Here is a 24,297-nt window from a genome sequence, read left to right on the forward strand (position 1 = left end):
TGCTCCAGTGGGTATTTCCATTGAGCATCATGTTGGTGCTCAGAAAGTTTCGGGTTTTCACTCGAAGGAGATGCTCATTGAAGCATTTCAGATTTTGGATTTTTGGATTTGGGATGCTCAGCTGGTAAGTACAATGTAAATATTCCAAAATTTGGGGAAAAAATTCTGAAATCCAAAACACTTCTGATCCCATGCATTTTGGATAACGGATACTCATCTTGTCAAGTATCTTCTTTGATAAGGAGACTCATTTATCTAATGATTCTACATAATTATATCATTTGAAAATATGGATTTACTGGTGATATTATATAACTGTTCATTATACTGCCCAGTGTGATTCCTGTAAAGTTGCATGTTGATATGACATAGAACATTATCTTTTTAAATTTTAGTTTATTTTATTATTTATTTTTTTGAGATGGAGTCTCGCTCTGTTGCCCAGGCTGGAGGGCAATGGCACGATCTTGGCTCAGTGCTACTTCCGCCTCCCGGGTTCAAGCAATTCTCCCACCTCAGTCTTCCGAGTAGCTGGGATTATAGGCACCCACCATCATGCCCAGCTAATTTTTGTATTTTTGTAGAGATGGAGTTTCACCATGTTGCCCAGGTTGGTCTTTGAACTCCTGACCTCAAGTGATCCATCTGCCCCAGCCTACCAAAGTGCTGAGATTATAGGCATGAACTACTGAGCCTGGCCAGAACAATATCTAAAATAGTGGTTCTTTGTGTTTTGGGAGTGGTACTGTTTCAGAATTTAGTGAACGCTATGGATCATCTTAGCCAAAAAATACATATACATAAACTTTACACACAATTTCAGGGGTTAATGGACTCTACCTCCCTCTCCATTCTACCAAGCTAAGAAACCAATGACAACTTTACAGAGTGACATAGAAGTGTCTACCTTTCCTCTCATTCTTTGCCTTGTTTCAGAGAGGATTTATGATGCCTTGTTAAGATGCATACAGTAGGCGGGGCTTGGTGGCTCACACCTGTAATCCCAGCACTTTGGGAGGCAGAGGCAGGTGGATCACCTGAGGTCAGGAGTTTGAGATCAGCCTGGCCAATGTGGCGAAACCTTATTTCTGCTAAAAATACAGAAAATTAGCCAGGCCTGGTGGCGCGCGCTTGTAATCCCAGCTACTCAGGAAGCTGAGGCAGGAGAATCTCTTGAACTCAGTAGACAGAGGTTGCAGTGAGCCGAGATCATGGCACTGCACTCCAGCCTGGGTGACAGAACGAGACTCCATCTCCAAAAAAAAAAAAGATGCATACAATGTAGCAAAATAAGTAAATTAATAAAACAAGAAAAATGAGCCTAGGGGAAAATATGATTAGGAAGGTAATATAGAACCAAGATTTTAGGTTAGAACAACAAAACTTTATACTAGCAAAAGCTTTTTATTACATTTTGTATAATTATATCATTCTTAAACTTCAGGAAATTCTTGCCAATATCAGGAAATATGTAATTATATTTTGGCTTAAACTATAGAGGCATTAATTGAGACTGCAAAGTAAACTTTTTTATGAAATGAAGTCCTCTCTGAAATAAGTTACAAATAACCATTTATAAACTAGATTTATTATACAGATTTTCTGAATAGCTTACATCAAATTCTATCTGACAAACCTCCTGTTTTTGTAAGTATAGGTGTACAGCCACACCCATCTCTTTAGTTGTATCAGTGGCTGCTTTTGCACTATGATGGCAGGGTTGAGTGGTTGTAGCTGAGACCGTGTGCCCTGCAGAGTCTAAAATATTTCCTCTCTGGCCCCTTATGGAAAGTTTGCTAACTCTTGACATACGTTATATATTAGTGAATATTCTTATTTGAAAGCACGTGCACATTTCATTGCTTCTGCACTTAGCATCACATCTCCCCATTTTCTCATAGTAGACTCATTTTTCTCTGTGTTTGTAATGATTTCTCTAGTTTGTGTAAATTATTCTCTGTATTGTGTACAGGATGCACCTTATTTTGTCTGCATTATTTTCCGTACCTTCCTCCTGTCTTTCCCTCACTTGCTTCTTCCTGTGTCATTCTGATCTTTATTAAAGCTTCCCAACTTTTTGGTCGCCTAGTGATACTCCATTGTATAATCTGGAACCCTGTGAACCATTGCCGTTTGATGTGGCGCGATTCCGAGGCCTGACGGCTTCTGTGCTGCTGGACCTAACGTATCTGACTGGCATTCACGAAGACATGGGAAAACAGAGCACCAAGCGACATGAGAAGAAACACCGACATGAATCCGAGGAGAAAGGGGATGTTGAGCAGAAACCTGAGAGTGAATCCGCTTTAGATATGCGAACAGGCCTAACATCTGATGATGTCAAAAGTCAGGGTACCACAAGCTCCAAATCAGAAAATGAAATCGCTTCATTTTCTTTAGATCCAACACTGCCAAGTGTGGAATCCCAACATCAAATAACAGAAGGGAAAAGAAAAAATCATGAACATGTGTCCAAAAACCATGACGTAGCCCAGTCAGAAATCAGAGCAGTCCAGCTGTCCTATCTTTACCTCGGTGCTATGAAATCACTTAGTGCCCTTCTTGGCTGTAGTAAATATGCTGAGCTGTTGCTGATACCAAAAGTTCTGGCTGAAAATGGCCATAACTCAGACTGTGCAAGTTCTCCAGTTGTTCATGAAGATGTGGAGATGCGAGCAGCCCTGCAGTTCTTGATGCGACACATGGTGAAGCGAGCAGTCATGCGGTCACCCATAAAGAGAGCATTGGGATTAGCTGATCTTGAACGAGCTCAAGCCATGATCTATAAATTAGTGGTTCATGGGCTTTTGGAAGACCAGTTTGGGGGCAAAATTAAGCAAGGTATGTTATCTGATTTTTTTTTTTTTTTGCTTTTGTGCTGTTGAGATTATGTTCATAATTGTCAGAAGTGATACATTCTGTAAGTGATTTGTAAAAAAAAATTTTGGTCAAAGCAAGTTTCACATCACTTTTTCTTTAAGGAAAACAGTTCTTTTTTGTTATTTTTATGTTAGTAATCTTCTGTCTATAATTTTGCTATTTTACACCTGCACCACTGTTAGGACACAGCAATTATTACTACATTTTGTAAAACAAAACTTAATTCATACCAAAAAAATGTATTTATTGATCTGACTCAAAATACATAGTATTCTGGCAAGCGCAGTGGCTCACGCCTATAATCCCAGCACTTTGGGAGGCCGAGGCAGACAGATCACTTGAGGCCAGGAGAGCCTGGCCAACATGGTGAAACCCTGTCTCTACTAAAAATACAAAAATTAACTGGGCATAGTGGCGCGTGCCTTTAATCCCAGCTACTCAGGAAGCTGAGATAGTAGAATCTCTTGAACCCGGGAGGCAGAGTTACAGTGAGCCAAGATTGTGCCACTGCACTCAAGCCTGGGTGGCTGAGCGAGACCCTGTCTCAAAACACAAACAAAAGTGAAATAAAATACATGGTATTCTGGTATCTTCTCAGAGACATTTTAAATAAATAAATTAAAGTCTCTACTTTCATAGACTGCATATTGCATGTTAAAAACAAAGAGCCCCTGTTTTATCTTGTGTCCTCACATTTGGGGAGAATGTGAATTGAGAAATAAAAATGAGATTCATTCAGTAAATGTTTATTGAGTGCCTACTCTGTGTTGGGTACTTTCTTAGGTTCTGGAGAGGCAGCAGTTAAAACAAAGTCCCTTGCCTTCATGGAGTTTATATTGTTCTTCCTTCTCCCCTTCTTCTTTCCCTTTTTGCTTATTCCTTTTCTTCTTGACTTAGCTTAGACAGTAAGTAGAGAGAGAGAGAGAGAGAGAGAGATACATGGTGTACGTAAGTAGGAATGTTAAGATCATGATGATTGTGAAGTAGTGTGGCTTTTTATCAAACTTAATAGAATTACTTGTCTTTGTAGCAACTCATATTTTAGTTATGTTTATTTGTAGGCTTCCTTAACAGATTAAAATACACGTATATATGTATAAATACTTCGTAAACTTTTAGACATGTTAACTAAGTGGGTTTTTTAATGAAATTGTCCTTTTTAAATCGTGAAGTTTCTATCTAGGTTTTTGCTCTTCTTGTATTTACATGCCTTTATCTTTGCCTATTTGTAGATTAAAGATAGGCATCAAAATGAAAGTGTGAAGGAAACACAGTTTTAATGATTGGATACCTTAGAGAACCTCTTGTCAGATCTTACAACCAAAAGTGACACTTTTTTTGTTTTTAAGAGAACCCACTTCTCTAAAAACAGAAATGTATAATTACAAGGGCTCATTACAATACTGCCTGTAGAGTCTGGAACTAATGAGTACAATAGTGAATACAAAGATGTATATATGTAAGAATATTTTTTTCTGTCAATCTTTCATAGAAATTGATGCTTGTGAAATATATTTAGAAACTTTTAAATTAAAAAGGTAGAAGTTTTTTATTCCCTCTGTTATTTTTGAAAAAACAAATGCTTACTACTTTCTTAACCTTTATTTTGGTTTCTAGAGATTGATCAACAAGCCGAAGAAAGTGACCCTGCCCAGCAGGCACAGACACCAGTTACTACTAGCCCATCGGCCTCAAGCACGACCTCCTTTATGAGCAGCTCTCTGGAGGACACCACAACTGCCACCACTCCAGTCACTGACACAGAAACAGTGCCTGCATCCGAATCCCCTGGAGTGATGCCTCTTAGTCTTCTCAGGTAGAGAAGTTGACCTTTAATGTCTGCCATACTGATGCCTATGTTTCTGAAGGCACAGTTGTCCTCTTACGAATAGTATGCCCAGCTGAATCTTGGTGTTCTAGAGCTAGAAAGAACCTAAGAGATCATATAGTCAAGCTCATTTTACTGAAGTTGGAAATGTCCCTCAGAAGTTTAATAACTTACCCAAAATCTCACAGCCAGTTAGTGGTGATCCCAGGTCTAATCACTGTGGTGCTGACCAGCAAGTACTCTTAACATTCTCTCTCTTACCATGATCTTTTTTTTCCCCTAAGTTTTTGAGTACTTTTTTTCCTCAAAAAGTAAATACTTGTATTTTATTCTTTTTTTAAAAAATTTTTATTTATTTATTTTTTTTGACAGAGCCTTGCTCTGTTGTCCAGGCTGGGGTACAGTGGTGCGATCTTGGCTCACTGCAAGCTCTGCCTTCCAAGTTCACGCCATTCTCCCACTTCAGCCTCCTGAGTAGCTGGGACTACAGGTGCCATCCACCATGTCCGGCTAATTTTTTTGTGTTTTTAATAGAGATGGGATTTCACTGTGTTAGCCAGGTTGGTCTTGGTCTCCTGACCTCATGATCCACCTGCCTTGGCCTCCCAAAGTGCTGGGATTATAGGCATGAGCCACCATGCCCAGCCTGTATTTTTATTCTTAAAAAAAATTCAAGCAACTCTGCTTTTCAAACAAAAGAGCATGTCTTATGATGCTTCTTCAGCCAACTCTATTTTAATAAGTTTGTAAATTTCAAGTAATGCTTGCTTACTTAAATTTATTTTTGCTTTAATTTGCCATATGTATACACAAATGAAAACTTTTGAGAGAAGAACCTTCAGGGAGAGACTGTTTTGTGAGCTCTCTTAACTATGACTTAAGTGAAATAAGGGAAGCAGAATGGTTAGCCTCCCTTTTTTTTCTTTCCCCTCTTTCCTTAGTTGAGAAAACATTATGATTCCCACTGTGTAGACTGACATCTTAAACAGTGGAACAGGATAATGTCTATTATAGTGATTCTCAATTTTTGGTGTGCCCAAGAGCCACCTGGGAAACTTTTTAAAGCTCTAGGGCTGTATCCCTTAGCAAGTCTGATTCAGTAGGTCTGGTGGGGCTCATAGTTTACATTTTAATTAAGTTTCCCTAGTGATTCTCATGTAGTGGCTCCAGTGTACACTTTGAGAATTACTGCTGTGGTCTTGTGCAGGAGTACAATCCTAGTACCATTTTCAGTCCCCACATACCTCCTACTTCTTAGTAGTCTCACTGGAATAACAGTTTCTGGAGGTGCGTCTGTTCAAGGAATAAGGAAGATAGAGAAATAATAGGTCATTCTTTTTTCTCTCTCTCTCTCTCTCTCTCTTTTTTTTTTAAAGAGACAGCATCTCACTCTGTCACTGAGACTGGACTACAGTGGCACAGTCATAGTTCATTGCAGCCTCAAAGTCTTCTAGGTTCAAGCCATCCTCCTGCCTCAGCCTCCTGAGTAGCTGGGACTACAAGTGTACCCACCATACCTGGCTAATTTTTTTTTTTTTTTTTTTGAGACAAAGTTTTGCTCTTGTTGCCCAGGCTGGAGTGCAATGGCATGATCTCGGCTCACCGCAACCTCAGCCTCCTGGGTTCAAGCGATTCTCTTGCCTCAGCCCCCTGAGTAGTTAGGATTACAGGCCTGTGCCACCACGCCCGGCTAACTTTTTGTATTTTTAGTAGAGATGGGGTTTCTCCATGTTGGTCAGGTTGGTCTCGAACTCCCAACCTCAGGGGATCCACCCACCTTGGCTTCCCAAAGTGCTGAAATTACAGATGTGAGCCACCATGCCTGGCCCCTGGCTAATTTTTAAAAATTTTTTTGTAGAGACGGGATCTTGCTTTGTTGCCCAGGCTTGTCTTGAACTCCTGGCCTCAAGTGATCCTCTGGCCTCAACCACCTAAAGTATGCTGGTATTACAGGTGTGAGCCACCATGCTTGCCTGATAGGACATTCTAATATGGTTTTTAATCCCTTTGGCAATTACAGAATTCAAGGCGTCCACACAAAATCAGTAGCCTCAATGACTCCTTGTAACCTTTTCAGCTCTTACTAGTGTGGGCATGGGATTCAGTGGTAAAATCATGCCCCCTTGCTCCCATAGGCATTTACCAGGACTTTTGACTTCTCATTTCTTCTGTCTTCATTTCCCTGCTATTGGCTGGGACTTCATTAGAGTTGTACTTGGCTCTTACTGGGCAGACATCATTTAGTAGAGGAAAAACCAGGGAACTGCTGCTTCCTGTGTGTATACCATTGTATTACTGACTGGGTAGACAGTACATTTTTGATACTTAGAAAGTTCCTAGTTCTTTTGGACAAATCTGAGGAGCAGTCAGTGTGGATCTTCCTGGACTTTATTCTCTAACCACTGTCCACATTTCTCAACTGAAGAGGGGTTCTTCCCCCATACCTTTCCCCGACTGTGCTCCACATTCTCAACTGAAGAGGGGCTGCCTCCCTGTACTTTTCCCTGACTCTGCAGCTGGCATATCATTCATGTACTGTTTTGCAGTTGTGCTAGGTAACTAAACAGTTACCTTTTCTTTCCATAACTTGCCTGTAAACCATTACTTTCAATCCACGTGAATAATTTCATGAGTAGCTTGTGAGTTTATATTAATATTTAAAAGTAACTGCAGGTTACCTATATTTAAAAGCCTTCTTTGCACTCTAACTATGTATACCAAAATACCCCTCTCATCTTGGTATTATAGTCGAAGGAAAGCTCCATGAAGGCAGGCATTTTTCATCTATTTTGCTAATGGCTATATTTCCCCCATCTGCTGTGTTGCTGGCATTTTGCTGAAAGAATCATAAGGTTTTATTACATTTATACTGAAAGTGCCATATGAGATAATCGTTTTTAAAACTGAGGAGTTTTTCTCCCCACCCTCCATTAAATTATAGCTAACCTGTTTGGTCTTCCAGGTTGCATATTCTTCATTAAACTATAGCTGACCTGTTTAGTCTTCCAGGTTGCATATTCTTCTGTAAGAAGATTGGGATATGTATTATTTTGTAAATTGGATTTTTATGCTAAACAATGTTATTTTCTTAAAGGCAAATGTTCTCCAGTTACCCAACTACCACTGTACTTCCCACACGTCGGGCACAGACTCCTCCAATATCATCGTTACCCACCTCTCCTTCTGATGAAGTAGGAAGGAGGCAAAGTTTAACTTCTCCTGATTCCCAGTCAGCAAGGCCAGCTAACCGCACAGGTGTGTGTGCTGATATGCATTATGATATCCAAAAGTTGGCATTCCAGATGTGTGGGACTTCATTATGTGGGCATTTTGTTTTGTCGTCACAGAAGGTAAAATAGTGATTTTAATGAAAGGGAACTGCCCCTTTAAACTGAGCTATCATCTTCATTTTGAAGCTGTGGATTGAATTATGGCCATTTGGGAGAGAAATGATGTGCTGTACATTAGTCATATCAGCTCCTCATTTTTCCCAATCTAGCCATTTTTAGTGTTGTAAATTTCCCTCTAAGTACTGCTTTAACTGCAACTCACACATTTTGAAATGCTGTGTTTTCATTTTCATTTAAAGTACTTTCTAATTTGCCTTTGATGTCTTCTTTGCCCTCTGGACTATTTCAAAGTATGTTATTTAGTTTTCAAATATTTGGGTGATTTTCTAGGTATCTTTTTATTATTGCTTTCTAATTTTATTATCATCAGAGAACATATCTTATATAATTTGAATCACTTTAAATTTATTGAGACTTGTCTTATAGCCTAGAATATCATCTGTTTTGGTAAATATTCCAAGTGCATTTGGAAAATATGTGTATTGTGCTGTTGTTGAGTGTTCTATAAATTGTTTAGCAGGCTCAAATTGGCTGATAGTGTTGTCCAAGTCTTCTTTATCGTTACTGATTTTTTTGTCTACTTGTTCTGTCAATTATTTACAGAGTGTTGTTGAAATCTGTGATGATAGCAGTGGATTTTTCTGTTTCCTCTTTTCAGTTCTTGTTTCATACATTTCAAAGCTCTATGTGTAGGTTCATAAACATTTAGGATTCTTATATACTTTTAATGAATAGACCTTTTGTTATTATGAAATGCCTTTATCCTTGGTGATTTTTTTTGTCCTGAAATCTGCTTTGTTTGATGTTACTATAGCTACTCATGCTTTTTAAAAATTGTTAGGATGGTTTATCTTTACTCATCATTTTACTTTTAATCCATTTGTGTCTTTATATTTAAAATGGGTAAAGTCAGCATGTATTAGTTAGGTCTTGCTTTCTTTTTTTTTTAGGATGCAGCCTCTTGCTCTGTCCCCCAGGCTGGACTGATCTTGGGTCACTGTAGCCTCAACCTCTTGGGCTCAAGCAATTCTCCCACCTCAGCTTCCCAAGTAGCTGGGACTACAGGTGCATGCCACCACACCCAGCTAATTTCTGTATTTTTTTTTGTAGAGACAGGGTCTTACCATGTTGCCCACGCTGGTCTCAAACTCCTGGCCTCAAGGGAGTCTTGCTTATTTTAATCCAGTCTGCTGTTCTCCACCTTTTAATTGGAGTTTTTATGCCTTTTACATTTAATGTGATCATTGATATGGTTGGATTTAAATCCACCTTTTTTCTATTTTGTTCCACCTGTTTTTTGTTCTCTTTTTCTTTTCTACTTTCTTTGAATTAAATGAGTTTTATTCCATTTTATCTCCTTTGTTGGCTTATTATCTATACAGTTGACCCTTGAACATTGCAGGGGTTGGAGCACCAACCCCCTGAACAGTTGAAAATCTTTATATAACTTTTGACTCCATAAAGATGAGAAAATATATTTACTATTCATTAAGTGGAAGTGGATCCTCATAAAAGTCTTCATTATAATCATATTCCCATTGAGTAGGCTGGGAAAAGGAGAGACTAGTCTTGCTCTCCTAGGAGTGGCAGAGGCAGAAGAAAATCCACGTATAAGTGGACCCAAGCAGTACAAACCCATGTTGTTCAAGGGTCAACTGTACTTAGTTTTGTATTTTTAGAGATTACCTTCTGGTTTATAGTATACATCTTTAATTATCAGAGTCTACCTTAAAGTGGTATTGTATTACTTCATACATAGTTAAAATAATAATTTTACCACAGGATGATTTTATTTTCCTTTTCTCATCATTTATACTTTTGTTATCATACATTTCACTTTTACATATGTTATAAGCTCCATAATAAATTATTATTTGTTTTGGATAGTTTTTATAGCTCTATCTTCTAATTCATTCATCTTTTCTTTGCAGTGTCTAATGTTCTGTTAATCTCCAGTGTATTTTTCTGTTCAGACGCTGTAGTTTTCATCGGTAGACATTTGATTTGTTTTGTTTTTCAATCTCATCTTCCATGTCTATTTCACATGCTCAGTCTTTCCTCTGACTTACTGAATATGTGGAATAATAGTTGATTCTCATTAGCAGTAGTTATGTTCTAAAAGGTCATTATGGACACTGAATTAGCAAATACTGAACCGTTGCTCCTAGGAGAAGTACAGGATTAAGTTCCTGTGAACTCCTAGTTACATTTCTGTCATCTGATCAGTATACTGTATAATCTTGTTTTATGCATCCTTCTATTTAAAGATACCACAATTAACATATACTGTTTATTCACTAACAGTGAGCTCATGGCCGCTAACACTATAGCTCATCATGAATGAAGGTTATCTAACATATATATTTTCTCCATAAGGCACATTACAGCTTCCTTGTGCTTAGAAACACTAGACAACACTTTAGCACTATGCCTGGTGCCATTTTAATCAGGGAAATCACCGACCAAAAGCACAAAAATGCAAAGAATATAGCATTAAATAGACTGTGAAAAGGACACTTGTTTTTCACATAAGAGCTGAAACATGAAGGCAGAGCATCACCTTGTTGGACCTTAGCTGTGAACACATGTTGGACCTTAGCTGTGAACACTAAACTTTTTAGTTCCTCTGCATATGTCACAAATGACTACAAAAGTACATGAGTATTGATTTTGAGATTACAAATAAATTTTATTGAGTACACAAATTTGCAAATATGGAACTTAGATGAGGAGTGGGATATTTACATATTCTTATAGTACCTCCACACAAATCTTTACTAAGTATAACATAAATGGATGTTAGTAAAACTAGGATTACAGGCTAACATAAATGGATGTTAGTAAAACTAGGATTACAGGCGTGAGCCATAGTGCCCAGCCACATATTCTGAGTAGAGGAAAATTTCATTAAACTTGGACAATACTAGGAAATTGAGGACTATGAAGACACTTTTTACTCATGGTATCTAGTGATATTTAGGTTCTTATTTTTCTTCCTTTTGTCTCAGCGTTGTCAGACCCAAGCAGTAGACTTTCAACTTCTCCTCCTCCTCCAGCAATTGCAGTTCCCTTGCTGGAAATGGGGTTCTCTCTTCGGCAGATTGCCAAAGCCATGGAAGCTACAGGTACGATAAGTTTTTATATATCAGTGTATACAGATATGAGAAGTCCTAGCTTATTAAAGACAACATAATCTTTAAGAGGCTATGAAACTTGGTAAGATTTTTAACACTATATTTTGTTACAAGAGCATCATAGCAAACACTCTTAAGCTGGTAACATAAAGACCTAATTCTTTGCTCAAAGTCAGCATCAGACTTTTTCCCCTGTATAGGTGCTCGGGGAGAGGCTGATGCCCAGAATATCACTGTCCTTGCCATGTGGATGATAGAGCACCCTGGGCATGAGGATGAAGAGGAGCCCCAGTCGGGCAGCACAGCAGACTCCAGGCATGGCGGGAAGTCAAATGATCCCTGTTATTTGCAGTCACCTGGAGACATACCATCAGCTGATGCCGCTGAAATGGAGGAAGGTTTTAGTGAAAGGTGAAATTCCAGTTCCTGTACTTTTGTTCCATGTGTTATAAATTTCAGAGCCCCATTTATTATATATCCCTTCATAAATGCTTCTAATTGTATGTAAAGTTGATAAATATAGTTATAAGAAAAGATGGGCATTTTAGTCACAAGTTTATATTTCTGTGAAGGGTAGAAGTGATATGACAAGTTTTGATTTGAACAGGTGTTTTCATGCCAGAAGGAATTTCATAATTTTTGTATAAAATTGTACTGAAAAAGGAAACAAGTTTATTTTGAAGTAAACATGCTAATAAAATAATTTTATCTCATACAAGTGATATTAAATCGAGTATTTATTTTAATATTGGATCTTGAGTTAATGTATTTGATAGAATTGAACTTTTTTTTCTTTTTCTTTTTCTTTTTTTTTTTTTTTTTTTGAGACGGAGTCTCACTCTGTCGCCAGGCTGGAGTGCTGTGGCACGATGTTGGCTCACTGCAAGTTCCACCTCCCCGGTTCAAGCAATTTCCTGCCTCAGCCTCCCAAGTAGCTGGGACTATAGGCACCTGCCACCACGTCCGGCTCATTTTTTGTGTTTTTAGTAGAGACAGGGTTTCACCATGTTGGCCAGGATGGTCTCAAACTCCAGCCCTCATGATCCACCCGCCTCAGCCTCCCAAAGTGCTGGGATTACAGGCATGAGCCACCGTGCCTGGCGTAGAATTGGACTTTTAACTCTTCTCTGTGTAATATTTATATTTTCATCTCTTGTATAGTTTTCAATATCTGGTAGAAGATGCCCCTCTAAGTATAAAAAGACTTCTGTGATAATGCCTATCCTAAAATGAGATGTAATAGAGTATCTTACAAATTCTCCCTAAAAATCTTTTTTCCTTCATCACTTCTTATGACTTTAGATCTTTATTTTTCATTTTAACTATGGAGCCATATAGTAACCAAGGCTTGTGTCCTGTATGGCATGCAAGCTTTTTCCAACAAGCTCAGTGAATATTTTCATAACATATTTCGAAATACCTGTTTTTCCTAGGCAAGGATTCTCAATCATTTCAAATTTTAAGTATTTAATCATTTAGAATTTAGTTAAGGTCATATTTGATCTCATTTAAATTTGAGCTGCATTAAACATTTTGTTGTTGGCAGAATTCAAAATCAGATACAGTTATTGCTCAGGTCACAGGAAATGATATGTGTATAATTGAACTGTACAGGGATAAAGATGTGTTTCACATTTTATCATAAACATATTTTATTCTCAGTGAGAATACAGTAACACCGCAAGTAAGCTTATACCTATGCTTTCTTTTCATAATGGTTTTTAAAAATTTGTGTTGCTTTCTTACTTGTACTTGTAGCCCTGATAATTTGGATCATACAGAGAATGCAGCTTCTGGAAGTGGACCATCAGCTAGAGGTCGCTCAGCAGTAACGAGAAGGCACAAGTTTGACTTAGCTGCTCGCACATTGCTAGCAAGAGCAGGTAATTGTATGTTTCATATCCTTTTTTTTGTGAAAGATCTTATTTTGAAAGCAATATAAAGGCACATTAAAGAAGACACAAACTAATGATACTAAGTGCTCAGTCCCTCCACATTAACAGAACAGCTATTTGGATATCATTTTCTATGCATTTACATAATTTTATTTAAATCATAGCATACATTCATAGGCTTATTTTAAGTTCCCCCGGGTGCAGAAGTCTATACTGGCCACTTGTAGATTTTGAGAAATTATATAAATGCTCTTCCTTCTGCTCTCAGTCAATTATAATTTAAGAAGTGATGATGCATGTTTAATATTTAGCATCAGTGGTAAGAAGGAGCTGGAAAGGGCACTGTGCCAAAAAAAGTAGGCACTGGCTTTTCAGATGTACTACTCTGTGGATGTTAGGGCTTCACTGCTAGGTAAGGACCAGATTCCCTCATTACATTAGTAAAGTCTAGGATTATGTTCTGGGCGTGTAAAATATAAATTATAAGGAATATATTTTCCAAATCAAAAACTTGAATATGTGATTTGTCAAAACAGAATTTGATCATTGAAATACTAGAACATAAGTAATGATTCAGTAATTTATGGGAACAGTGAGAGAACTTGAGACCATCCTAGAAAATATAGGATGTATATTTCTCATATAATTAAGGTGACTGATACGTGTAGGTGAGAACCTATCTCAATTGGCTTATTGGATCTCAGACCATAAAACATCAAATTATACCTATCACACGTGTTTCCTCTCTTGCAAATGGGGATAGTAATAGCACTCATATCTCACTGGGTTATTGAGAGGTTTAAGTAAGAGAATCCATGCAATGCTTTATAATGTTTTTGTTGCTGTTTTTAGAGATAGGATCTGGATCTGTCACCCAAGCTGGAGTGCAATGGCACAAAATCCTAGGTCACTGTAACCCTGAACCCCTGGGCTCAAGACATCTTCCTGTCTCAGCCTCCTGAGTAGCTAGGACTACAGGCACATGCCATCATACCCAGCTAACTTTTTAAATATTTTTGTAAAGACAGGGTCTTACTATGTTGCCCAGCCTGGTCTCAAACTCCTAGCCTCGTGATTTCTCCTGCCTCCACCTCCCAAAGTGCTGGGATTATAGGCATGAGCCACTGCTATAATGATAATCATATAGAAAAAAAACTTCAATAAATATTGGCTGTTACTACATATATGGCAATTAAGAGCTGGCGAAATACTCAGAATTATTTTATGCATTCAAATAAAATGCCTTTTTTGTTTTGTTCTGAGCGGGATTATACCGCTCCGTGCAGGCCCACAGGAATCAAAGTCGGAGAGAAGGAATATCTTTGCAGCAAGACCCAGGGGCGTTGTATGACTTTAATTTAGATGAGGAATTGGAAATTGATCTTGATGATGAAGCAATGGAAGCTATGTTTGGACAAGACCTGACCAGTGACAATGATATTCTGGGAATGTGGATCCCAGAGGTACTGGATTGGCCTACCTGGGTGTGTGTGACTGCAGCGGGGGCTGCTCTGACTTATTTTCCTGCCCTCCTGTTCATATAGCTTACAAACAGCAGCCTTGCCTAGAGTTGAAACACTCTAAAAAATCTTATATCTCATCCTGATGTTTGGGGATTTAAAGCCTGAGGTTACTTTGATACCTACAAACTAATAAGGAAAAGTCTCTCTCGCTTTCTCTGTGGGATTTTATTGCTTCTCTCCCCAGACAAGATGAATAGAGCCATACTGTGGTAATATTTGATTCTGATGTCAAAGATAGATTACAAAACAAGCATCAGGTTCCAGTAGATGTTGACAGGTTATATAACATGGCTGCTATGCTCACATTGCTATCTGAATGCATGTTCTTCTCCTTCATAGGTTCCATTTAATCAGTGTAATGCCTAATTCTAGGAACCAGTGCTCACCTAGATCTTGTCAATACTTCCATGTGGGGGAAGGGTACATGGTGGGTTTGTATGTATACATTGTTTAGCATTGCATTTTTGTAGTAGGGAGACCAAAAAGCTCATAGGTGTAAGTCCTACAGGAAAGAGAATCTGCTATATAAATAAGTGAATCGTAATGATTTTTCTCAAAAATTCATAAAATAGGTATGCATTTTGTGACCAGATGAAAATTAATTCTTTTCACTATTTTTTTTTTTTTTTTAAAAAAAACCTCGTTTCAAGATAGGACAGATTGTCATGTTTATTAACTTTTCTCAGTAGGATACTCAGTTACTTGTATTATTGATATAACTTACTAGAGTGAGGGAGGGCAAAGAACACCTTCAGATTATGTTATCTGAATTCTGATTTGAAAGAAATATTTATGTAGCATTAATGAACATGGAAATAGTCTAGCATCTGTAATAAAGTAGTTAATTTAATATCGTAAATAATCTACTTAGCACTTCTTGGTTTTATGTTAAATTGACTGTAATCATTTGGTATGAAATCCTTTTGTGCAGCATGTTTGCGAGTCTGAAGACAGGGAAGAAGTGGTGGTGTGTGAACTGTGTGAATGCAGTGTCGTCAGCTTCAATCAGCACATGAAGAGAAACCACCCAGGCTGCGGGCGCAGTGCAAACCGCCAGGGCTATCGCAGCAATGGTTCCTATGTGGATGGCTGGTTTGGTGGTGAATGTGGGAGTGGAAATCCATACTACCTGTTATGTGGCACCTGCAGGGAGAAGTACTTAGCCCTGAAGACCAAATCCAAGACAACAAGTTCTGAAAGGTACCTTGAAATTGTCTAAATATCCAGACCTCCTGAAGATACCTCATACCTTAAGTCTTTGGAACTATAGATTTTTCATGTGAGGAGTTGCATTTAACCTTCCCTGAAATCCCATGATTCCTACACTTCGGGCAGAAGGGATGGATGGAGTTTCAGAAATTCATGTTCTCAGGAATAGTGGCATGGCAACATATCCTTCCCTGGAGTTTGACTGTGTTAACCTTTGACTTGTTGGCAAGTAATGGGCAGGACCCTTTCCTTAACCCTCAGGAGGCTTCTACTCAATTCTTTTCGTTGGTGTTTTCTACCATATTTCTGGCATTTTAATTAAGATCTTTTTCCTGATTAAAAAAACAGACTTTTGATTAAATGAGTTCCATAAAAATATTATCTTTTTACATCCTTAATTCCTAGAGAGTAGATTTGTTGCCCTTATTGTCACCTATTAAAATCTTTAAGGCTTATGGAATAGAATTTGGTTAAAAGAGTTGTTTTAGGTAACCCAGAAATCTCCCCAGTAGTTGGGTTAAATAATCATTGATGTTGTAAGCATGTGTGTACCTACATACCAGCAGTTTTTATTATGTTAGCCTATAACATGAAACATACTTTTTTATTTTGTGCTGCTTTATTAATGACCTCTTAAAATGTTCTAATGACTTAGTTTGCATTTTGGGGTACTAACTGTTTTATATAAAAATGCAATGTTCTTCATGTTTGGTGCAGGTACAAGGGACAAGCTCCAGATCTAATTGGCAAGCAAGACAGTGTGTATGAAGGTAGTTTGTTTTGAGAGCCTCTTTATTTTACTTGTTTTTTAATATATCCTCCCTGCTTAACATCTGTTACTAAAATTCACCTTCGTGTGTGTGTGTTTGTATTTGTGTACATGTTAACTTAAACTTTCCCTTAAAAACTCAAGGTAGTTTAATAGCAACAATCCTGGTTTAAAAGTCATAGGAAGAGAACCTGGTTTCAAACATCAGCTTTACCACAGAATATTAATTTCTATTTGGTGTATTTTTTTTCAAAGTAGGGAAAGGATGTGGTATATTTTGAATTTCCACCCTAATTGTGGAAAGTAAAAAATAAATAGAGATGAGCATTGATTTTTCTGGAGCACTCATTTTCTTGAAATAACTCATTCCCTAATGATTACAGACAGCTAAGAACTCTTTGTTAGACCCATGACAGTATTTTTAATTAGTTTAAACCTCTATTACCAGCTGTAGCATTTGCTATTGCTGTCAATTTATGTAACTACATTGACTCCCTTTCCCTGAGAGTCTCACTTACGCTTCAGGAGTGCAGTTTGGTTAAGTTTGCAGGAGATGGTGCCGTAGTTCATTGTGTGGTCACTGGACTTTCAGTCCATCTGCATTTTCTTTCTTTCTTTATTTATTTATTATTTTATTTCTTTGAGATGCAGTCTCTGTTGCCCAGGCTGGAGTGCTGTGGCGTGATCTCAACTCACTGCAGCCTCCACCTCCCAGGTTCAAGCGATTCTCCTGTCTCAGCCTCCTGAGTAGCTGGGATTACAGGTGCACACCACCATGCCTGGCTAATTTTTGTATTTTTTGGTAGGGATGGGGTTTCATCATGTGGGCCAGGCTGCTCTCAAATTCCTGACCTCAGGTAATCCACCCACCTCGGCCTCCCAGAGTGCTGGGATTACAGGCGTGAGCCGTCGCATCTGGCCGCTCATCTGCATTTTAGATGTGTTTTCAGAATAACCATTGCCAGCAGATTTATGTAATATTTATACTCACATACTATACATTTATTTATTTAAATTCCAGAAGACTGGGACATGTTGGATGTTGATGAAGATGAAAAGCTAACTGGTGAAGAAGAATTTGAATTGCTTGCTGGACCGCTTGGTTTAAATGACCGGCGCATTGTACCAGAACCAGTTCAGTTCCCTGATAGTGATCCACTAGGAGCATCAGTAGCAATGGTCACAGCCACCAACAGTATGGAAGAGACTCTAATGCAAATAGGTAAACTGAAATGCTGATTTGCATTGATTTTATAGCATCTACTGTAGTTTGTTTCTTAGGTAAATAATAATAATAATAAAGTAAAAGTAATTAAGACTAATGGTTCAACATTATCTCACCCTAACAAGTCTCTTTAGCCAGTTGTTTTAACATTTTGAAGGTATAATGTGATATTAAGTTTTGGCTGGGCATGTTGGCTAATGCTGGTGATCCCAGCACTTTGGAAGGCCGAAGAAAGAAGGTCACTTGAAGCCAACAGTTCAGGACCAACCTGGGCAACATGGTGAGACCCATTTCTATAAAAAAAAAGAAGAAGAGTAGCTGGGTGTGGTGGTGTGCACCTTTAGTGCCAGCTACTCGGGAGGCTGAGGCGGAAAAATCGTTTAAGCCCAGGAGTTTGAGGTTATGGTGAGCGATGATTGAGCCCCTGCACTCCAGCCTGGGTGACAGAACCAGACCCTGTCTCAAGAGGAAAAAATAAACTTAAAAATTTTTTTTTTGTCTTTCATGATATCGAAGCAATAAAAAGATTTATAAGACTTGTTATTAAAAAAAAAAAAAAAAAACTTGGTGTTAAGAGAATCCTGTAACCAACTCAAAATTATTGTGCAGTCTTCTTTTTATTTGGGTGAGAGGGTGTGGTAAATTTTTGGTATAGGGAATACAAAATAAAGAATTGGGTGATATTGGTAATTCAGTCCTTTATAAATTCTCAAAGCATGTTTTTAAAACTATCTTATATCTTTCTTATCAGTAGATGTGATACATGGACAAAATGAACAAAACACTACTTAATGGAAAAATTTGTCCTATGGTAAATACATTCTTTTTTTTTTTTTGAGACGGAGTCTTGCTCTGTCGCCTGGGCTGGAGTGCAGTGGCCCGATCTCAGCTCACTGCAAGCTCCACCTCCCGGGTTCACGCCATTCTCCTGCCTCAGCCTCCGGAGTAGCTGGGACTACAGGCTACCACCACCTTGCCCGGCTAGTTTTTTTTTTTGTATTTTTAGTAGAGACGGGGTTTCACCATGTTAGCCAGGATGGTCTCGATCTCCTGACCTCGTGATCCGCCCGTCTCGGCCTCCCAAAGTGCTGGGATTACAGGCTTGAGCCACCGCGCCCGGCCTGGTAAATACATCGTTAACATAGAAATATCTAAGTTAGAAATATCCAAGTTTAAACTTAGAAATATGTGAGTTTCTCCTAAGAAATTTTCTGTATAACCAAGTTCCAGATGAGCAAAAGACGTTGGTTTGTTATGGAACCTCTGTAGAACAGGAAATTTTTTTAGTAGTTCAGATGTATTTTTTTTATTACCTTGTTGAGAACGAAACAAAATTATGCTTTTCAGGTTGCCATGGCTCCGTAGAAAAGAGTTCCTCTGGGAGAATAACGTTAGGAGAGCAGGCAGCTGCCCTAGCAAACCCTCATGACCGTGTGGTGGCTTTAAGGAGAGTGACTGCTGCTGCTCAGGTTCTTCTGGCCAGAACCATGGTCATGAGAGCACTGTCTCTTCTCTCAGTCAGGTAAGTGTTATTTTATGTCATATGATGCTAAGTTAACTTCCTTACCTCTCAGTCAGGTAAGTGTTATTTTATGTCATATGATGCTAAGTACGTTAGCTGGGAGTCTGGTGGTGTTTGGGAGGGTGAGATAGAATTTTAGAAGCTTGACTATGTACTGTTGAATGAAAGATGTTAGACATAGTCATCATTGTTATTCACTCAATTGGTCTTTCAGTTAATACTTGACTCTTTTTAGGTAGAAAATAATGCCATTATTACAACTGAGTAAACTGCATACATTTTACTTTGTTGCTTGAAATGGGAAACTAAGGCTGTTGATCCAAATGGTGCTGGATTAAAAACTAAAGGTCACAATGTATTGACCGTCTGTGTAGCTAAGTCAGCCTGCAGATACCATCATGGGGATCCTTGCTGTTTTCATACTGTGGATTGTAATGTAAAAAGGGGATGAGAACCAGAAATACCTAAAAGATAGCCGTTTAAGAAGTGATGAAGCAGGAATATTTAATGGCAAATCAGTGAAGGCAGAAGGATCCTGAAAGGAAAACAAAATTTCCATAAAACTGTGTGCTATTGGCTCAAGGATAGGCAAATAGGATAGTACAGAAGAGAGTTCAGAAACCGACCCACACATATAAATAAACACTTGATTTATGACAGTGGTTCACACTGTAGAGCAATAGAGAAAGGGTATTTTTTTCAATAACTGAAGCAGGGTCTGATGGTTTATCCACATAGGGAAAAAAAAAAAGCCTTGGTCCCAACCTCATATTATATAAAGCAAATAGTTATAAAGTGGCCCTTAGATTTAAATATGAAAGAAAAATAAATCAGTAAAGTTTATTGAAGGTAACATAGAAGAATTTCTTCTTGATCTTGGGGCAGGCAAAAATTCCTCAAGCAAGTCACAAAAGGAATCTGCCATAAAAGATTGATAAATTGGAATACAATAAAATAGAAAACCTCTGTTTACCAAAGTGATTTGAAAAGTAAGAAAGTAAAAAAGCAAGCCATAGAATGGGAGAAGATATTAGTAATGCATCTAACCAACAGAATGTGTAAATAATTCCTATAAGTTAACAAGAAAAAAACAACCCAGAAGAAAGTGGGCAAAACACATTAAGAAGTGTTTCACAGAAGAGGATCTCCAAATGGCCAATAAACATGAAAAGATGTTCAACCTCATCGAGTCTTTGGAGAAATGAAAATTAAAACCCAATGTGATTGGGAGGCCAAGACGGGAAGAACCCTTGAGCCCAGGAGTTTGAGACCGTCCTGGGAAACATAGTGAGACCCTGTCTCAAAAAACAAAACAAAACAAAAAAACACCTAAGACAAAAACCCCACCAATGAGATACTACTGCACACCCGCAAGAATGGCAAACATTTAAAACACTAGGAAGAAAAAAGTGACTGAAACAGCTAAAACTCTCATACATTGTTAATGAGAAAATAAATTGGTATGACCACTTTGGAAAACTGTTCGATAGTATCAACTAAAGCTGAACATGAATATACTCTGTGACCCAGAGATCCACTTCTGGGTGTATATCCAACAGAAATACTTAAATATGTGCCCCCTAAAGACATCTCCAGTCATTCATGGTAGTACTATTCATAATAGCCCCATGTTGGAAGCCACCTGATTGTCATTTGTATGGATAAATGAACTGTGGCAGATTTCATGTGTATGTCAATGAATATGTCAATGAAAATGAACTGCTCAATGCTACAAGATTTGGATGAATCTTACAAACATAATATTGAAGAAGCCAGACACAAAAGAGTACATACATTATTGATGTAAAGTTCAAAAGCAGGCAAAACTAATTTGTAGCTTTAGAAGTCAGGATAGTGGTTGCTTTTGAGAGCATCATGACTGAGAAAAGCCCAAAGCAGGTTTCTGAGGTACTGGCAATGTTCTGTTTCTTGATCTGGAGGGTGGTGACATGGGTTTGTTCAGTTTACGAAAATTTGTGCTTTGTGAACATTCCTGTTTTACTTTGGTGGTTCAATTGTACTTCAAGTATATGCCAATATTTATTAAAAGGAGAGAAAGTTTAGATGCCAGTTTTCAGCTTGGTATCTTTGGCAACTCTTAGGACATGTATGGCTAATGATAGTGCAGCTTACATTTTATTATGGTTGTTGATGCTGTGAATGATATGTGGGACTGCAAATGGTCCCTTAAGAAATCCATTTTCTTTATCTATCTGAAATGTTTTTCTTTACTGGCAGTGGTTCCAGTTGTAGCCTGGCTGCTGGTCTTGAGTCTCTGGGGCTAACAGATATCCGAACACTGGTTCGATTAATGTGCTTGGCAGCGGCAGGGAGAGCTGGCCTCTCCACCAGCCCTTCTGCCATGGCTAGCACCTCAGAACGATCACGAGGTGGGCATAGCAAGGCTAACAAGCCTATCTCTTGCCTGGCCTATCTGAGCACAGCAGTGGGATGTCTGGCATCAAATGCTCCTAGTGCTGCCAAACTGCTGGTACAGTTGTGTACACAGGTAAGCTAGTTTCAGAACTTTTCCCCATTACATTGCTTATTTCTGACTGATTCTTGAGCCTTTTGAAATGAAATATTTTTGTTCCAAAATTACATGTAAAAATTAAACCTGTTTTTCCAATTGCTTCTTCAGAATTTGATTTCTGCTGCAACAGGTGTAAATCTAACCACAGTTGATGACTCAATTCAGCGAAAGTTTCTACCCAGCTTTCTCCGAGGAATTGCTGAAGAGAACAAGCTTGTGACCTCCCCAAACTTTGTTGTAACACAGGCCCTTGTGGCATTGCTAGCAGATAAAGGGGCCAAACTAAGACCTAACTATGATAAGTCAGAAGTTGAAAAGAAAGGTAGGTTTCATACTACTGAAAGATAGTCTTCTAGTCGACTTTATTCTTATTTTTAAATAATGTTTTTACATTGTTAGTATATGATAAATTATGACATGTGAGTTTCTTAAGTTTAGAACATAAAAGAAGCGCATGGTTACTTTTTCCACTGTGTATGGAAACAAATATTAGAAAATGTACCATGTTATTTTAGTTACAGATTATGATTTGAGTTGCCATAGATAATAATCCTGGTAGATTTCTTTAATAAAATTTAGATGAAGGTAGTGTTATTTTTCTCTTTGTTTTAAGATTATAACACTTTGAAGGGACTACTTATCACTACTATCTGCCTTTTTCTTCATCAGGACCATTTAGCCAAGAGATATGGCTTTTGTTTTTTGTTTGTTTATTTTCGAGACAGTTTCACTCTGTCGCCCAGACTGGAGTGCAGTGGCATGATCTTGGCTCAGTACAACCTCCACCTCCTGGGTTCAAGTGATTCTCCTGCCTCAGCCTCCCAAGTAGCTAGGATTACAGGCACATGCCACCATGCCTGGCTAATTTTTGTATTTTTAGTAGAGACAGGTTTTTGCATGTTGGCCAGGCTGATCTTGAACTCCTGGCCTCATGTGATCCGCCCACCTCGACCTCCCAGAGTGCTCAGATTACAGGCATGAGCCACCACGCCTGTCCGGTACTGGCTTTTGGATCTATCAGCCCAGTTCCTTGACTGGCTACAATCACACCATCACTTTTGAGCAACAAAAGCCAAACTGTTTTTCTTAAAGGCATGCTGTCTCTGTCCTGGTTTTAAAATTATTCCTGCTGCTTTCTTAGTCTACTGAGTCCTTGGAGAAAAGACTACTGATTGTTGTATAATAAAATTTATTTATTTATTTTTGAGATGGAGTCTTGCTCTGTCACCCAGGCTGGAGTGCAGTGGTGCGATCTCGGCTCACTGCAGCCTGTCTCCCAGGTTGAAGCAATTCTCCTGCCTCAGCCTCCCGAGTAGCTGGGATTACAGGCGCATGCCACCACACCCAGCTAATTTTTGTGTGTGTGTGTGTGTGTGTGTGTTTTCAGTAGAGATGGGGTTTTGCCATGTTGGCCAGCCTGATCTCGAACTCCTGACCTCAGGTGGTCCTCCCACCTCGGCCTCCCAAAGTGCTGAGATTACAGGCATGAGCCACCACACTTGGCCTAAAATGTATATTTTTAATGAATCAGATTTCTTACAGAATTTGATGTGAGATAAATGCTTTATTTCTTATGTGCATATTTTAGTGAAATAATTACTGGGAAAAGTGCTAATTCTTAAAAGATATGGGTTAACCCATTTGCTTGTTCACCACCACCAGATCTCACCTGAGCATCATTTCATGTTTTGTTTAAGCAGGTTTAATTGCCCAATTGTATGCCCATCCTTCCTATGATCCTTCTGCTGTAGGCCCTCTGGAGCTGGCTAATGCCCTGGCAGCCTGCTGCCTTTCCTCCAGGCTGTCCTCACAGCATCGTCAATGGGCGGCTCAGCAACTCGTGCGCACTCTTGCTGCACACGACCGTGACAACCAAACTACTCTGCAAACGCTCGCCGATATGGGAGGAGATCTTAGAAAATGCTCCTTTATCAAGTTGGAGGCTCATCAGAACAGAGTAAGTATTTTGAGTGTAAAGTGTGTTAATCACCTTATGTAAGATGAAGTAGTCTCTGCCCTTCTCAAAGAGCTCAAAGTTTAGGTCTCTCTCTTTGTGTCACTCTCTTTCACACACGCAGACATACACACACATGCACACAGTTACAAAAATGTTCCTGGCAGTTACCAACTCTGCTTTCTCTGTATGCTAGTTTGATATAATAGTATACAAACGGGAGAATTGGATGGGGGATGAGAAGAAAACCAAAGGAATAGCTTCACAAAAGATGAAGGCTTTTGCATTTGGCCCTCTGTTATCTGTGGGTTCCACATCCATTGATTCAACCAACTACCAATGCAAAATATTGGGGTAAAAAATAATGATCCAATACTAAAAAATAATACAAATAAAAAGTACAGTATAACTTTTGTGCATAGTATTTACATTCTATTAGGTATTTAAAGTAATCTTGAGATGATTTAAATTACAT

General features: G+C 38.6%; 1 protein-coding gene across 8 annotated transcripts in view; it reads left to right on the plus strand.

Annotated features, from left to right (window-relative positions):
- Positions 1-24,297, plus strand: part of HERC1 (HECT and RLD domain containing E3 ubiquitin protein ligase family member 1) — a 228,558-nt gene that overhangs the window by 163,352 nt on the left and 40,909 nt on the right. For 4 of the 8 annotated variants that reach the window (XM_026455079.1, XM_026455082.1, XM_026455085.1 and 1 more), the window contains exons 38-51: positions 2,066-2,841; positions 4,498-4,696; positions 7,803-7,963; positions 11,067-11,183; positions 11,393-11,603; positions 12,951-13,075; positions 14,351-14,571; positions 15,542-15,810; positions 16,537-16,589; positions 17,610-17,810; positions 19,161-19,335; positions 21,574-21,844; positions 21,977-22,190; positions 23,569-23,825. In XM_026455079.1, coding sequence (XP_026310864.1) covers positions 2,066-2,841; positions 4,498-4,696; positions 7,803-7,963; positions 11,067-11,183; positions 11,393-11,603; positions 12,951-13,075; positions 14,351-14,571; positions 15,542-15,810; positions 16,537-16,589; positions 17,610-17,810; positions 19,161-19,335; positions 21,574-21,844; positions 21,977-22,190; positions 23,569-23,825 — 3,250 coding nt within the window. The remainder of the gene's footprint in view (positions 1-2,065; positions 2,842-4,497; positions 4,697-7,802; positions 7,964-11,066; positions 11,184-11,392; positions 11,604-12,950; positions 13,076-14,350; positions 14,572-15,541; positions 15,811-16,536; positions 16,590-17,609; positions 17,811-19,160; positions 19,336-21,573; positions 21,845-21,976; positions 22,191-23,568; positions 23,826-24,297) is intronic. The other 4 variants (XM_026455086.1, XM_026455087.1, XM_026455083.1 and 1 more) reach the window with 3 other exon arrangements.

Source organism: Piliocolobus tephrosceles, chromosome 6 (assembly GCF_002776525.5).
Source record: "Piliocolobus tephrosceles isolate RC106 chromosome 6, ASM277652v3, whole genome shotgun sequence".
Lineage (NCBI taxonomy): Eukaryota > Metazoa > Chordata > Mammalia > Primates > Cercopithecidae > Piliocolobus > Piliocolobus tephrosceles.